This window comes from Pelophylax lessonae (assembly GCF_965119305.1).
Source record: "Pelophylax lessonae genome assembly, chromosome: 6".
Lineage (NCBI taxonomy): Eukaryota > Metazoa > Chordata > Amphibia > Anura > Ranidae > Pelophylax > Pelophylax lessonae.
The window spans coordinates 296,618,107-296,632,163 of NC_138773.1; the positions used below are offsets into that span (position 1 = coordinate 296,618,107).

Consider the following 14,057-nt stretch of genomic DNA (forward strand, 5'->3'; position numbering starts at 1 on the left):
GTCATGGGCACTGGGTGAACCTGTCCTGGCACTTCTATATGTACAGTTGAAATGACTAATAGAATCCAAAGAAATATGACTGTAAAGGACAGGCAGGCACAATGCAGCTCACAGAGTCTTAGGAGAGAGGCTGCATGTGAAGTTTGAACTCCCAATCAAGCTTGCGAGCTAGACATTTGTACATCTGTATTGAACCATATGCTATTGTGTACAGTAAAACTATAATGGTCAATTCACATGAGGCAGTACAACTGAGCATGCACACTTTTTCGCGTGTTTCCGTGCATTGTATATACGGCAGTCCATTAATTTCAATGAGCTGCTCTATGCGCAAGAACACGCAAAAAAGGTGCTTGCGTGATTTTTAATATCATATTGCACCAAACCGCTACGGTACGGTAGTGCATTTTTGTAGGAAATTGTACAACTTTATGCGCATTTCTGAAATGCACTCCTAAAGTAGCTTTTATTTAACAAAAAAGAAAGCCATAGAGTATGAGGCAAAGGAAGCAACATAAAAGGAGTCGGGGTAATATTTAGTATAATTTATTTTGTACACTTTGATTTATTTTTTTCTTCACATTTACAAGCAGACCTAGCTGTCCTAAAAATATTTTTTTTTAAATGCAAGCTGCTTCTTTTTTTTTTTAACAAACATTTTATTAATTTTTTTAAAAAAAACTCTTTACAAAAACAAACAAAATAATTACACATTTGTCCTATATCTGCAATCACTGCATTATTCCTCCCACTGATACCAATGATGGGGCACTATTCCTCCCACTCATACCAATGATGGGGCACTATTCCTCCCACTCATACCAATGATGGGGCACTATTCCTCTCACGCATACCAATGATGGGGCACTGTTCCTCTCACTGATACTAATGATGTTGCACTAGTCCCCCCAGTAATACCAATGATGGGGCACTATTCCTCCCCCTGACACCAACGATGGGGCACTATTCCTCCCAGTAATACTAATGAATGAACACTATTCCTCCCACTGACACCAATGATGGGGCCTATTCCTCCCTGTAATATCAATGATGGGGCACTATTCCTCCCACTGACACCAATTACAGGGCACTATTCCTCCCTGTAATACCAATGATGGGGCACTATTACTCCCAGTAATACCAATGATGGGGCACTAGTGTCCCCTCACTGACACCAACGATGGGGCACTATTCCTCCCAGTAATACTAATGAATGAACACTATTCCTCCCACTGACACCAATGATGGGGCACTATTCCTCTCTGTAATACCAATGATGGGGCACTATTACTCCCAGTAATACCAATGATGGGGCACTAGTGTCCCCTCACTGACACCAACGATGGGGCACTATTCCTCTTCCTACTGACCACACGCACTATGCAAATGAACATTGGGACCTTTCTACCCTCACTGGCCCCCAAAAAGACTGAGTGACCGTAAACTGGTCCTTTGTTTGGAAAGTTTGAAGACCCCTGGTCTAGAGAGTCTATGGTATCTCACAGGCCTGATGAGTCTATGGTACTATTCCTCCAAATTAGTCAGAAAATTACATTCAGTTCATGATAATTAAAAGGACGAGGAAACCCTCTAGTTGGTCAGATAGATTTGACTGAGGATGAGCCTTCTTGAACCTGTAGGTAGGTGAAAGTCTTGTTTGGCTATTCTAATCCAAAACTTGAGGCCCCATTTACACTGTAGAAAAAATGAATAGTGCCGATCCAAAAACGTGCCAAAAAAACGAAGAATGCGAAGCGGCAGAGTTACTCCGGTGTGAATGGGGCCTTATGGTCTGTAGGTTAGTTTATCTTGTTTACACAAAATTGTTTTAAACTTAATTGTAGTTCGCTTAAACACGATCTCATAACAGATTTTTTGCACACCGAGTGTCGAGCAGTCTCCATACAACAAGTGTATGATCCATTCTCATAGCGTCCTCTGTGGCACATCCATATTTCAAATGTGTCACAAATTGTATCTGCTGTGTTTTTGTATTTTCCAGAGGTCTCAGATCTGTTGATGAGTGAGTCTCCAATGTTTGAGGGGGTGGAACTGTATAAGGGAAGAGGTGAATCTCCATTGTGATTGTAAATATTTTTGTTTAGGGTTTCTTCTAAGGATGTTGGTGAATCGGATCCTAGATGCACTGTTGTTTCTGATGTAATGTCTTTGGTGGCATCATCAAAAAGATGTGGGTATCCGAGCAGTTGCGCAACATAAAGGATTATTGTGCCCAAACGGGATCCTCTGCAGAGGTAATCTTTTTCTTCCCAGAAGAGTTTGCCCACATAAATGATGTTCTTGGTGCTGGGATCGGTGTAGGCTATCTTGGTACTCTCAGCTCTGTTGTCACATTTAAATTTCACTTCTTTAAGTTTTCCTATGAGTTCTTGCACCAGACTTGTGGTAATGATGGGGAATTCAGGTAAGGTCAGTAGAGCTTGTGGCTCTTCTATAAGCTCCACCAGGAGGCCCTTCTTCTGGCAATCCAAGAGGATAGCCAGAGTTGCCTGCTTCAGGTCTGTTTCATCAGATTCATTCATATAGGGAAGCAAAGAATGGCTAAAGAGAAAAATAAATAATTTAGTTCAGTAAAAGCTCCTGTATATAACTTTAGACAGAATTGGCACTCTGTAGCTATTATTCAAGCCTACAAAGGAACTCCCAGACCATTTGCTTTAAATTTTTTTAATATTGGAGAGGATTAGACCAGGCAAGTCCTTGAACAAGCTACATTTCATAGTGGAAAAAAGTGATGTCAGGCATAAAACTATGATGAGGAAACTTAAAGTAGAACTATAGACAAAACTTTTTTTTCTAATTTTAGATAGACTAAGGGAGGATTATAACCCCTGTAAGGTTTTTTTTTTGCCATCTGTGTCCCATTGGGCAAATTTACCTTCACTTCCTGTCCCATAGCCGAAACAGGAAGTGAGAGGAAATCCTTGCAAATTAAGGGAATCCCTTGGGGGCACCTAGGTCAAGAGAACTAGTGTTCCCTTTGGAAGATATCCCTATATTACTTTTCTGGGGACAACTCAAAATTTGGGATTTTCTTTTCATTTCAATGATAAAGGTAAACAGAACAAATAAGAGAGGGGGAATCTCCCTTACAGAGGCACAGACCACAATACAAACCTGACAAGGGTTCTATTTCCTTCCCACTCTATCCAAAAATAATTTTAAAAAAGCGCCTTTAGCTATACTTTAAAGTGAAACTAAACCCAGCCTATCCCTTACAGCCAAGGAAGCTGCCATCTTAGCCTCTAATGTGCTGCTGTTGTGGGGGTGTATGTGTGATCCGTTATGACACCAGCCATTTGATGGCTTGACAGTTTGGTTGAAAGAACAAGCACCTGTGACAGTTATCATTCATGGCATGCCTTGAATGTAACCGTTTTGGGAAAAAAACGGTTTAATTGATGGGTTTAGTTCCACTTTTAAAAATGAGACAGTTATGACATTTCTCTCACACACACATATACACACACATATATACAGTGCCTTCCAAAAGTATTCGGCCCCCTTGAACTTTGCGACCTTTTGCCACATTTCAGGCTTCAAACATAAAGATATAAAACTGTAATTTTTTGTGAAGAATCATCAAGTGGGACACAATCATGAAGTAGAACGAAATTTATTGGATATTTCAAACTTTTTTAACAAATTAAACTGAAAAATTGGGCGTGCAAAATTATTCAGCCCCCTTAAGTTAATACTTTGTAGCTCCACCTTTTGCTGCGATTACAGCTGTAAGTCGCTTGGGGTATGTCTCTATCATTTTTGCACATCGAGAGACTGAAATTTTTGCCCATTCCTTTTTGCAAAACCGCTCAAGCTCAGTGAGGTTGGATGGACAGCGTTTGTGAACAGCAGTTTTCAGTTCTGTCCACAGATTCTCGATTGGATTCAGGTCTGGACCTTGACTTGGCCATTCTAACACCTGGATATGTTTATTTGTGAACCATTCCATTGTAGATTTTGCTTTATGTTTTGGATCATTGTCTTGTTGGAAGACAAATCTCTGTCCCAGTCTCAGGTCTTTTGCAGACTCCATCCGGTTTTCTTCCAGAATGGTGCTGTATTTGGCTCCATCCATCTTCCCATCAATTTTAACCATCTTCCCTGTCCCTGCTGAAGAAAAGCAGGCCCAAACCATGATGCTGCCACCATGTTTGACAGTGGGGATGGTGTGTTCAGGGTGATGAGCTGTGTTGCTTTTACGCCAAACATAACGTTTTGCATTGTTGCCAAAAAGTTTGATTTTGGTTTCATCTGACCAGAGCACCTTCCTTCACATGTTTGGTGTGTCTCCCAGGTGGCTTGTGGCAAACTTTAAACAACACTTTTTATCTATATGTTTAAGAAATTGCTTTCTTCTTGCCACTCTTCCATAAAGGCCAGATTTGTGCAGTATACGACTGATTGTTGTCCTATGGACAGAGTCTCCCACCTCAGCTGTAGATCTCTGCAGTTCATCCAGAGTGATCATGGGCCTCTTGGCTGCATCTCTGATCAGTCTTCTCCTTGTATGAGCTGAAAGTTTAGAGGGACGGCCAGGTCTTCGTAGATTTGCAGTGGTCTGATACTCCTTCCATTTCAATATTATTGCTTGCACAGTGCTCCTTGGGATGTTTAAAGCTTGGGAAATCTTTTTGTATCCAAATCCGGCTTTAAACTTCTCCACAACAGTATCTCGGACCTGCCTGGTGTGTTCCTTGTTCTTCATGATGCTCTCTGCGCTTTAAACGGACCTCTGAGACTATCACAGTGCAGGTGCATTTATAAGGAGACTTGATTACACACAGGTGGATTCTATTTATCATCATTAGTCATTTAGGTCAACATTGGATAATTCAGAGATCCTCACTGAACTTCTGGAGAGAGTTTGCTGCACTGAAAGTAAAGGGGCTGAATAATTTTGCACGCCCATTTTTCAGTTTTTTATTTAACAAAGTTTGAAATATCCAATAAATTTAGTTCCACTTCATGATTGTGTCCCACTTGTTGTTGATTCTTCACAAAAAATTACAGTTTTATATCTTTGTTTGAAGCCTGAAATGTGGCAAAACATTGCAAAGTTCAAGGGGGCCGAATACTTTCGCAAAGCACTGTGTATATATGTATATATATATATAGCAAATGTATATTTATCCGCTTGATTTAAAGCTCAATTTAACCTTCAGTTTAAGTCCTCGTTCACACTGAACGCGGCTTTGGAATTGTGTGAGTTCACCTGAACTCTCACAATTTTAAAGCCACGTTTCAGTCAACTACAGGGGTGATTTGAAAGACATATGTGCGGGTTTATGCACAGATGTCTATTGAAATCGCCCCAGAAATCGGCAAGAGTAGTGCAGGAGCTACTTTTGGAAATCAGTGCGGCGCCGCAAAGTCGGGGGTCGCACCGATTGGGACAGTGACCTTGCAATATGCTGCAATTTGACATGTCAAATCATGCAGATGTAAACGGGGGCTAAATCGGCTATAGTAAACCCATTCCAGGTGCAAGGAGAGAAAAGGTGCTCAATATAAGTCATTGCACTCTGCACCTGTTAGATGCACTCTTAGTAGTATGGATTAAGCTTCTGAGCATCCTCTATTGTCCTTCTGGGCAATAAAGCACACACACACACACACATACATATATATATATATATATATATATATATATATATATATATATATATATATATTAGTACTGCACTCAATTATCATAACTCCTTTCTCCACACATATTATTACATTACCCAGTAACAGAGCAGTTGATATAAAGGGATTGATTTACTAAAACTGAAAAGTGCAGAATCTGGTGCAGCTGTGCATGGTAGCCAATCAGCTTCTAACTTCAGCTCGTTCAATTAAGCTTTGACAAAGAACCTGGAAGCTGATTGGTTTCTATGCAGATCTCCTATTGGATAGTTACTGCATTAGCCCAAAGAATGAGGTTAGCTGACACCTGAATATACTGAATGAGCAGGTTATTCCATCAATGGATTTTTTTCTTCCCTGATGGCACGGGCATATTCCAAGATGACAATGCCAGGACAAAGAGTGGTTTAGGGACCATGAGACATCATTTTCACACATGGATTGGCCACCACAGAGTCCAGAACTTAACCCCATTGAAAATCTTTGGGATGTGCTGGAGAAGGCTTTACGCAGTGGTCTGACTCTCCCATCATAAATAGAAAAATGAATGCAACACTGGACGGAAATAAATCTTGTGACATTGCAGAAGCTTATCAAAACAACGCCACAGCGAATGCGTGCCAAAATCAAAGCCAACGAAATGTTAGAATGTGTGACTGTTTTTTTTTTTTTTTGGTGGCAACTTTTTTTATTTCCAGGCAGTGTATAAGGGGGGCTGTACCGAAAGTAATACAAAAGTGGGCATACCTTTTTAATTAACTTCCATAGGTCATTCACATTTAACATGTTGGTAGAGTAACTATTCCTCTATAGCAGGCATCGCTAAATGGCAGGCCGCGGGCAAGGTCTGGACTCGCCGCAGTCGCACCATTTAGAATGTGTTTTTTTCCCGCTGCTGCAGCTCTCTTTGCAGAGCTGACATCGGAGGAGCAGGGGGGGGGGGGCAGTTACGTGAAGGGGGTGCTATAAAGGTGGTGCTATAAAGGGGGTGAGGACAGTTATGTGAAAGGGGGTGCTAAAAAGGGGGGGAGGTCAGTTATGTGAAGGGAGGGTGCTATAAAATGGGTGGGGACAGTTATGTGATGGGGGTGCTATAAAGGGGGTGAGGACAGGTATGTGAAGTGGGTGCTATAAAGGGGGGAGGGGCAGACAGTTATGTGAAGGAGGGTGCTATAAAGAGGGTGAGGACAGTTATGTGAAGGGGGGTGCTATAAAATGGGTGAGGACAGTTATGTGAAGGGGGTAGTTATGTTAAGGGGGGTGCTATAAAGGGAGTGAGGACAGTTATGTGAAGGGGGGTGCTATAAAGGGGGTGAGGACATGAGAAGGGGGAGGACAGTTATGTGAAGGGGGGTGCTATAAAGAGGGTGAGGACAGGAATGTGAAGGGGGGTGCTGTACAGGGGGTGAGGACAGGAATGTGAAGGGGGGCTGGGAACTGCAATGTAAAGGAGGGGTGATATGAAAGGGGCTGGGAATTGCAATTTAAAGTAGGGGGTGATATAAAGGGGGGCTGCAGACAAGAATTTGAAGGGGGGCTGAGGACTGTGATGTAAAGGGGGGATGTTGTGCAGGGGGACTGAGAACACTGATGTAATAAAAAAGATAGTGATGGGAAGGATCGTAGACTAGGTTCACATTATTGCGTAAGGCGTGTAGGCGGCCCATTTATTTCAGTGGCTGTCTTATAAGCAGAAACGCAGAAAAATAAGTCCCTGACTTTTTTTTTTTTTTCTTTATAATTGCACCGTCCCAAGCTGCATGGTACTGTGGCACCATGTGATGTGACACTTGTAAAGATGCGCCACATTTGCCCATTGTGCAGAGGGGCCATTGGGAGCCAAAACTATGATTCAGACCTCGTCTGGAAGAATATTTTACCTACTGGGCCTTCATGAATTTTAATTCAATACCCCTGCTCTATAGTAATTCCTCCTTTTTGATTGCAGGTATATAGAGATGGGCTCTGACGTGTTTGGGATCCTAGTCCCCACCCACCTGCCCGATCCCACAAGGAAGCCGACATTGCACACCGCCAATCACAGGCAGTGAGACATTTCCCAGTCTGTGCAGCTACGGATCGGTAAATGTCTCACTGCCTGTTATTAGTGGTGTGCAGTGTCCACTTCCTGGCGAAATTGGGCAGGTAAGTTGGGTCTCGGATTCCAAACACACTTGAGCCCATCTCTACAGGTAAATAATGGATTCCAAGCAGAAGCAATGTGTTGTTGAGTTTTTGATGAATGAGGGGTGTAGGATGTTCAACATCCTCTGGAGGCTACAGAGACGGAGATGACACCAGCGACAAGAGTCACCAAAGAAAAGACATTGCTCTTGTCAGTGGTGCCATCTCTGTAAACATTCTGTAGCCTTCTGTGGATTTCAGACACCATGCATCCTTCCTCCATCAAGAACTCAATGGGGTGGATTTACTAAAGACAAATAGACTGTGCCCTTTGCAAGTGCAGTTGCCGCAAAGCCTCGTAAATGAGATGAAGATCTGCTGACTTCCATCAACCACCGAAATGACGGCACGTTGCTTCTGCTTGGAATCTATGATTTACCTGCAATGAAAAAAAGAAGAGGATTTACTATAGAGGAAGAGTTAAGGTAGTCATAGATGGATCGAACTTTAGCCGGTTTAGCAGAGGATGTTTGGCCACTGCAGTTGAACAGAAGTCAATCTAACGATCAACTTGTGTTCAACCACCCTGCCAGATAAAAGTCGTTTGATTCAGTGGTGTCACTGTGGGGATGCCGGGGTGTGTGGACCGTCTCTGGGTGACACCATCCCATGGGCGACGGCGTGGCACAGGTCCTGGGTCCCACAGGCAAGGCATTTTTTAGCAGGAAAATGGCGGAACAAGGTTCCGCCACCTCCGGCACCGCACTAGCCCTGAGTTTTTTTTCTTCTCACTGCTCCTGACTGTCACATCTTCTAATACAGAAGTCCCGACCGTGATGGTGTCACACCCATCCATGACAATGCACAGGTTGGCACACCGGCACTGACCGCATCATTTACAGGGGCCGGTTTGGGGTGCGCACCTTGACCGTGTGCTGCCAGCCCAAAACTAGCCTGGCCAGCGCCCTGCAGGACACTGTGGCAGGCTAGACAGGATAAAGCCCAATGGGAATTGGGGGGATGTGAAATCATGTTTTACCACACCAGGTGACACCAACCCTAGTGACGACGCCACTGGCTTGATCCGCTGCTGCAGTCTTGCTCTATGCATTCTGACAGCAGGGGAGTCTCCTCGCTGTCAGAATACAATAGTGCAGCCAGGAGAATTCCCCTCAAATTTGTGGATGGGGGAAACTGTTTTATTTTTTCATTCAGCCTGCTGGCTGAACAAAAAAACTGAACCATGTACGGTCAGCTATACTCTACCAGCATGTGAAATTTGAATAACCTATGTAAGCTGATAAAAAAAGCAAAAAAGGGATTACAACTTTTGCACTACTTTCGGTACAGCCCTTAATCTTTAAATAACTGTACCCATATAACCCAGGGAATTTCCAAAGGAGGAGAACTGATGGTTAGGACTTCCTGTTAAAGGACACTGGAGATACCTGAACATTGTTACTTAATACTTTTCATTGTTATATCACTCTATAAGGAAGTAGAGTATGATGGAGCTGAAAGGTACTTAAAAGCTTAGACAAAGCTTGCTTAAAGCTCTGCAAATGCTTTGTCAAATCTTACTGTTCACACTGTTCCTATGCAAGCTGAAGACCATGTGAAACAGGGATATAAAAATCCCCTTATACCTACCTTTGTTACGGCAACCTTTAGGCCAGTCCATTGATGTCACAGGTCCTTCATCTTCTTTGGTAACCACTATGGGTAGTCTTTACTCCTAGACAGGGCCGGCGCTACCAGTATGGCAAATTATGCAGCCGCCTAGGGGCGCCCTGCCGCTGGTTTTCCTACTCAATCCCGCTCTCCCAAGTCTCGCCGCTGCCTGTGCTGTGCAGCCGCCCTGAACCATCACTAAGTGTAGGCGCCGCGGCAGCACTGAAGAACAATCCTGATGCCACCAGTCTCCCGAGTCCTGGCAGTCTCCGGACAGTGACAGAACAGAGGCGGTCCATGCCTCTATGATCAGTGACAGACAGGTCACAGTCTGTGACCTGTCTGTCTCTCTCTGTCTCTCTGGTGCCAGTCCAGTTTTGAAAGTGGTGATCGTCTGATTCGTCCGTCCCTGACTGGTCCCTCCCATTAGTGCCATCACTCCCATGATGAGCTCTGCTCTGCCCTTCTCCCCTACCCTCCCCAGCCGAAGAGCAGAGTCACGATCAGTGGCGCGGGGTCATTACCTGGCTGGAGGTCGTGTGTGTGTCAGCTGGAGACTGGAGGACTTTGAGCCTGGACTGGAGACACCACTGAGGCAGGGTTTGTGCCTGGAGACTGGAGACAGAGAGAGAACCCTTGGCAGCAGAGCCCTGGTGCTGAGTGAACCCCCCCCTACTCCTCCTCCCCCTCCTCCTTACTCCTCCTCCCCCTCCTCCTTCCCCCTCCCCCCTTACTCCTTCTCCTCCCCCCTCCTCCTTCCCCCCTTCTCATTTTCCCCCCTTTTTGTCCTCCTCCCCCCCCCCTCCTCCTTCTCCCCCCACCCCCTTGGTAGCAGTCATTAAAAAGGTAGGGGAATACATAGGCAGGGCAAAGGAGGTGGAGTCAGGGGCAGAGCTAAGGGGGCGGCGTCAATGGAGCGGCAAAATTAGGTTTCATCTAGGGTGTCAGAAATCCTTGCACCGGCCCTGCTCCTAGACAACACGGAACTAATATATTGACGTGAGCAATGTGCTTTTCAGAAATACTGGGAGCCCTTTGCCATTCTGATGATGCATGCCCATCTGACCTTGGCTCATAGGAAGTAGGTTGGATGATGCTGAAAAAGTCATACATCCTTAAATGCATACTAAGACCAGGTCAGAGATTGAAAAAAAAAAAGCAAAGGGGTTAGCTTGATTAAGCTTCGGGGAGAAGGTCGAAGTGCATTGGGGGCATGGTCTGGTTGGAGTCCAGGCTGAGGTTGCCACTGTGTTCACCTTCATAGGACCACACAGGTGTGCGGCATCAGGGATCACCTCCTTCCCCTCCCTGGAGCCAGAACGGGCTTCATTCCTCGCCAGCACTCTTAGCAGCAGATGCGGAGGAATCCACACACACCCCACATCTACTGACCCTGAGCAGCACACAAAGATATTATGGGTCACAGCATTTTGAGGAATATCAGCCTCCATGTTTTTTAGATTATGTATCCTTTAAGTTAGGGTTGCACCAATACAGATACCGGTACTGGTGTCAGTGCCAATACTGAGCATTTGCAGCTCCGATACCCAAACCAATACCTTTGCAGTGCGATTTGAGCCCATACAAAATAAATGGGCTTGAATCGCACTGTGAATGGCATGTTATCTGAATAGGAATGCAGTGCGATTCCTGTCCGAATCACATGCGGTTTCCTCCACTGCTCCTGCGTGAAACTAGGCTTGTCATAGTGACTTCAGCCTGGGTTCAGACAGGAGTGGTGCGGGCAACTGCATGGGATTCGGACAGGAATCACACCGCATTACTGTTCAAATCGCATGCGATTCTTTGCGGTCCGATTTGAACCCATTTATTTTGTATAGGGTGAATCTCTCTGCAAAGGTATCTATACTCGGTTTGGGCGAGTACTTAATCACAAGTATTGGTACGCATACTCACCGGTAAAAAAAATGGTATCGGTGAAACCCTACTTTAGGTTTTAGGTTTGGTAAACAACTTATACAGTCAGTGGGTCCATGGTGCTATGTCGAGATATTAGTTTTTATTTTTGTTGTATAGGAGTTCTGAACCCTGGGGTGGTTTGTTGAAACAACATAAGTGGTATGCGAGCTTAGAAGTCCAGCTGGAACCCCAAAGGAGTTTGATAAAAATTTGTAAAGGTGGGGGGCGCCACACTAGTTTGTACAGTTCATAAGAGATTTTATTCTGCAGCAAAAGCCAATGTGTTTCAGGGTCGCAACAGTCTCCCTTCATTAGGGCTAAAATTGAGACAATAAAGAAAAGAATATATTTTAGATTCTTTTTCTTATTGTTTTTGATTTTAAACCTGATGAACGAAGTGTTGAGCCCCCGAAACGTTTTGGATTTTGTTGCAGAATAAAATCCTTTAAGGACTGTATGCACTGGAGTAGGGTTTCTATCTTTTTAAATGTTTTTAGCTAAAAAAAAAAAATACAGGAAAGGACAGATTGCTCCGGCTTAGCAACCTAGCAGTTATTTTTTAAAACATTGACATTTCTGCCATTGCACAGCTTTCATCCATAGTCACTAAAGGGTTGTACACAGTGCAGCCCGCGTCATCTTTGTAAATGAGCACGTTAATGGATAGCATAAAAATTGTGTCTCTTATATGGAATTTTTTTCTTACCTCATTGAAGACTCCTCGCACACAGAGTCCCGGGCCACCTCCCCGCAGCAGGTATAAATGCCATTTCTGTAGCTGCCATTATGGTTCATCCAAATTTCAAAGGCAGCACGAATGTCGGAGGAGGTTAAAGTACCAAAACTATTTGTGGCCAATATGTTTTCTCTGTAGCCCAGAATTTGGCTAGCTGCCATAATCAAGGCGCCAGGACAAGACAATTGATCCAGATATTCTTTTCTTTCCCAGAATGATTGGCTGAGAGCAAAGCTGACACTGCCTAGGTATGGAAAGACTTCCATTTTGGCAGTGAAACCTTCATTTTTAAGAAGTTGGACCTCCTGTAGTTTGTTGATGAGATTCAACACCAGCTGTTGGTCGAGAAATGGACAGTTGGGATTCAATTCCTGCCTCTTCTCATATTCAATTTCTCCGTCCAGCAGCAGCCAGTCTTTTTTCTTCAGAGCATCTTCCAGGAGAACTAAAGCCCGTACATGAGCCTCCACTGCCATCGTGTCCTCCTCTTCAGTCATATTAACAATCTGAAATTTAAAAGACGTGTAATCTAAATCCATGTGTGCAGTATTCAAGTTGTCCACAGATCACTGTGCACTCTCTGGGCACTCAAGTGGTTTTTAAAGCTTAAGGTTTCACTTTCCAGTTAAGTACGTCACAGCATTTCTTCTAAGTAGTTTAGTTTCTGATTCCTAGGTGTACTTGTTGTATGTACCTTGTACTATTGACTGCAGGTCAGTTATCATTTTCAGAACGAGGTCAGCAATCTTAGCCACATCTATTTCACAGTACAGGTGTCATTCACCTGCTTTGAAATACAGTACCTACTCCTGTCATCAAAGGACATTTTATTTAAGAAAAAAGCTTGTTTTTGTCTCCTTCTATGGGAATCAAATATAGGTTACACTAGACTTGCTGAACCACTTTACCCCAGAGGATTCTTTAGGGGTCAGAAGTTAGAATGCCTCCCTTACAGTGATGGTCAAAATGCCCTTTTTTCATTGGTGATCAGTGGGAAGAATGCCCCTTTCATTGATGGTCACTGGGAAGAATGTCCCTTACATTGGTGGTCAAAGAGAAGAATGTGTTCTCTTCATTGGTGGTCAGTGGGAACAATGCTCCTTGGGTTGTTGGTCATTGGGAAGAATGCCCTTTGAGAGTGAAGAAAGTCCCTACAGTGATGGGTAATATGAAGCCCCTAAAGTGGTGGTCAGTGGGAAGAATGCCTTCCTTGCAGTGATGGTCAGAATGCCCTTTTATTCTGGTGTTCATTGGGAAGAATGCTTTTTACATTGGTAATCAGTTGGAAGAATGCTCTTTACATTGGTGATTAGTGGGAAGAATGCTCCTTACATTGGTGGTCAGCGGGAGGAATGCACCTTACATTGGTGGTCAGTGGGAGGAATGCACCTTACATCAAGGACCGTTTCTTCCAATCTATGGTTGGTTGGTGTGTGTGTAACCAGGGAAGTCCCAACACAATGGGAAAGTGGGGTGAAGGTATTAAATCGAAGGTAGAAGTCTCCCTATGAGACTCGTTAATAGTGACTAGAAGTGCTTGTGTCTGATCGGTGATCGGACCAGAGGATAACGGAACACCGGTAATAAGACTTACTGAGACAGGTTTGAGTTTAGAAATAATAGGAATTTTATTTAAAGCAGCAAAACATATATCCATATAATTTCCACAAGATCCTGTGTCAATCATGGCCTTAGTAGTAATCCTGTTCTGGTCCCACTGTAATGTCAAAAAAACAGAAATGTAGGGGTTAGTGAATGAAGTTGTCAATCCTCCTAGAGAGACATGTGAACACTCACCCTTCTTTTTGTTGACTAGGGGACAGACGTTTATCTTGTGATCCGGGGATGCACAGTACAAGCAGAGATTTTCATTTCGTCTTTTGGCTTTTTCCATAGTTGATAGCGGTGGGCGTATGGTTCCTACCTCCATAGGAACGGCCAGACTCCGAGAGGA

The 14,057-nt window shown here is 43.9% G+C and overlaps 1 protein-coding gene across 1 annotated transcript; it reads right to left on the bottom strand.

Annotated features, from left to right (window-relative positions):
* Positions 1–1,799: 1,799 nt before the first annotated feature.
* LOC309557726 (uncharacterized protein) lies at positions 1,800–12,662 on the bottom strand (the record flags this gene model as incomplete). The annotated part of the gene is made up of 2 exons (XM_082260499.1): positions 12,074–12,662; positions 1,800–2,562 (listed from the first exon to the last, which is right to left on the bottom strand). The coding sequence occupies exons 1-2, from the start codon at positions 12,640–12,642 to the stop codon at positions 1,800–1,802; spliced, it is 1,332 nt and encodes a 443-aa protein (XP_082116625.1). The 5' UTR covers positions 12,643–12,662.
* Between the last annotated feature and the right edge of the window lie 1,395 nt (positions 12,663–14,057).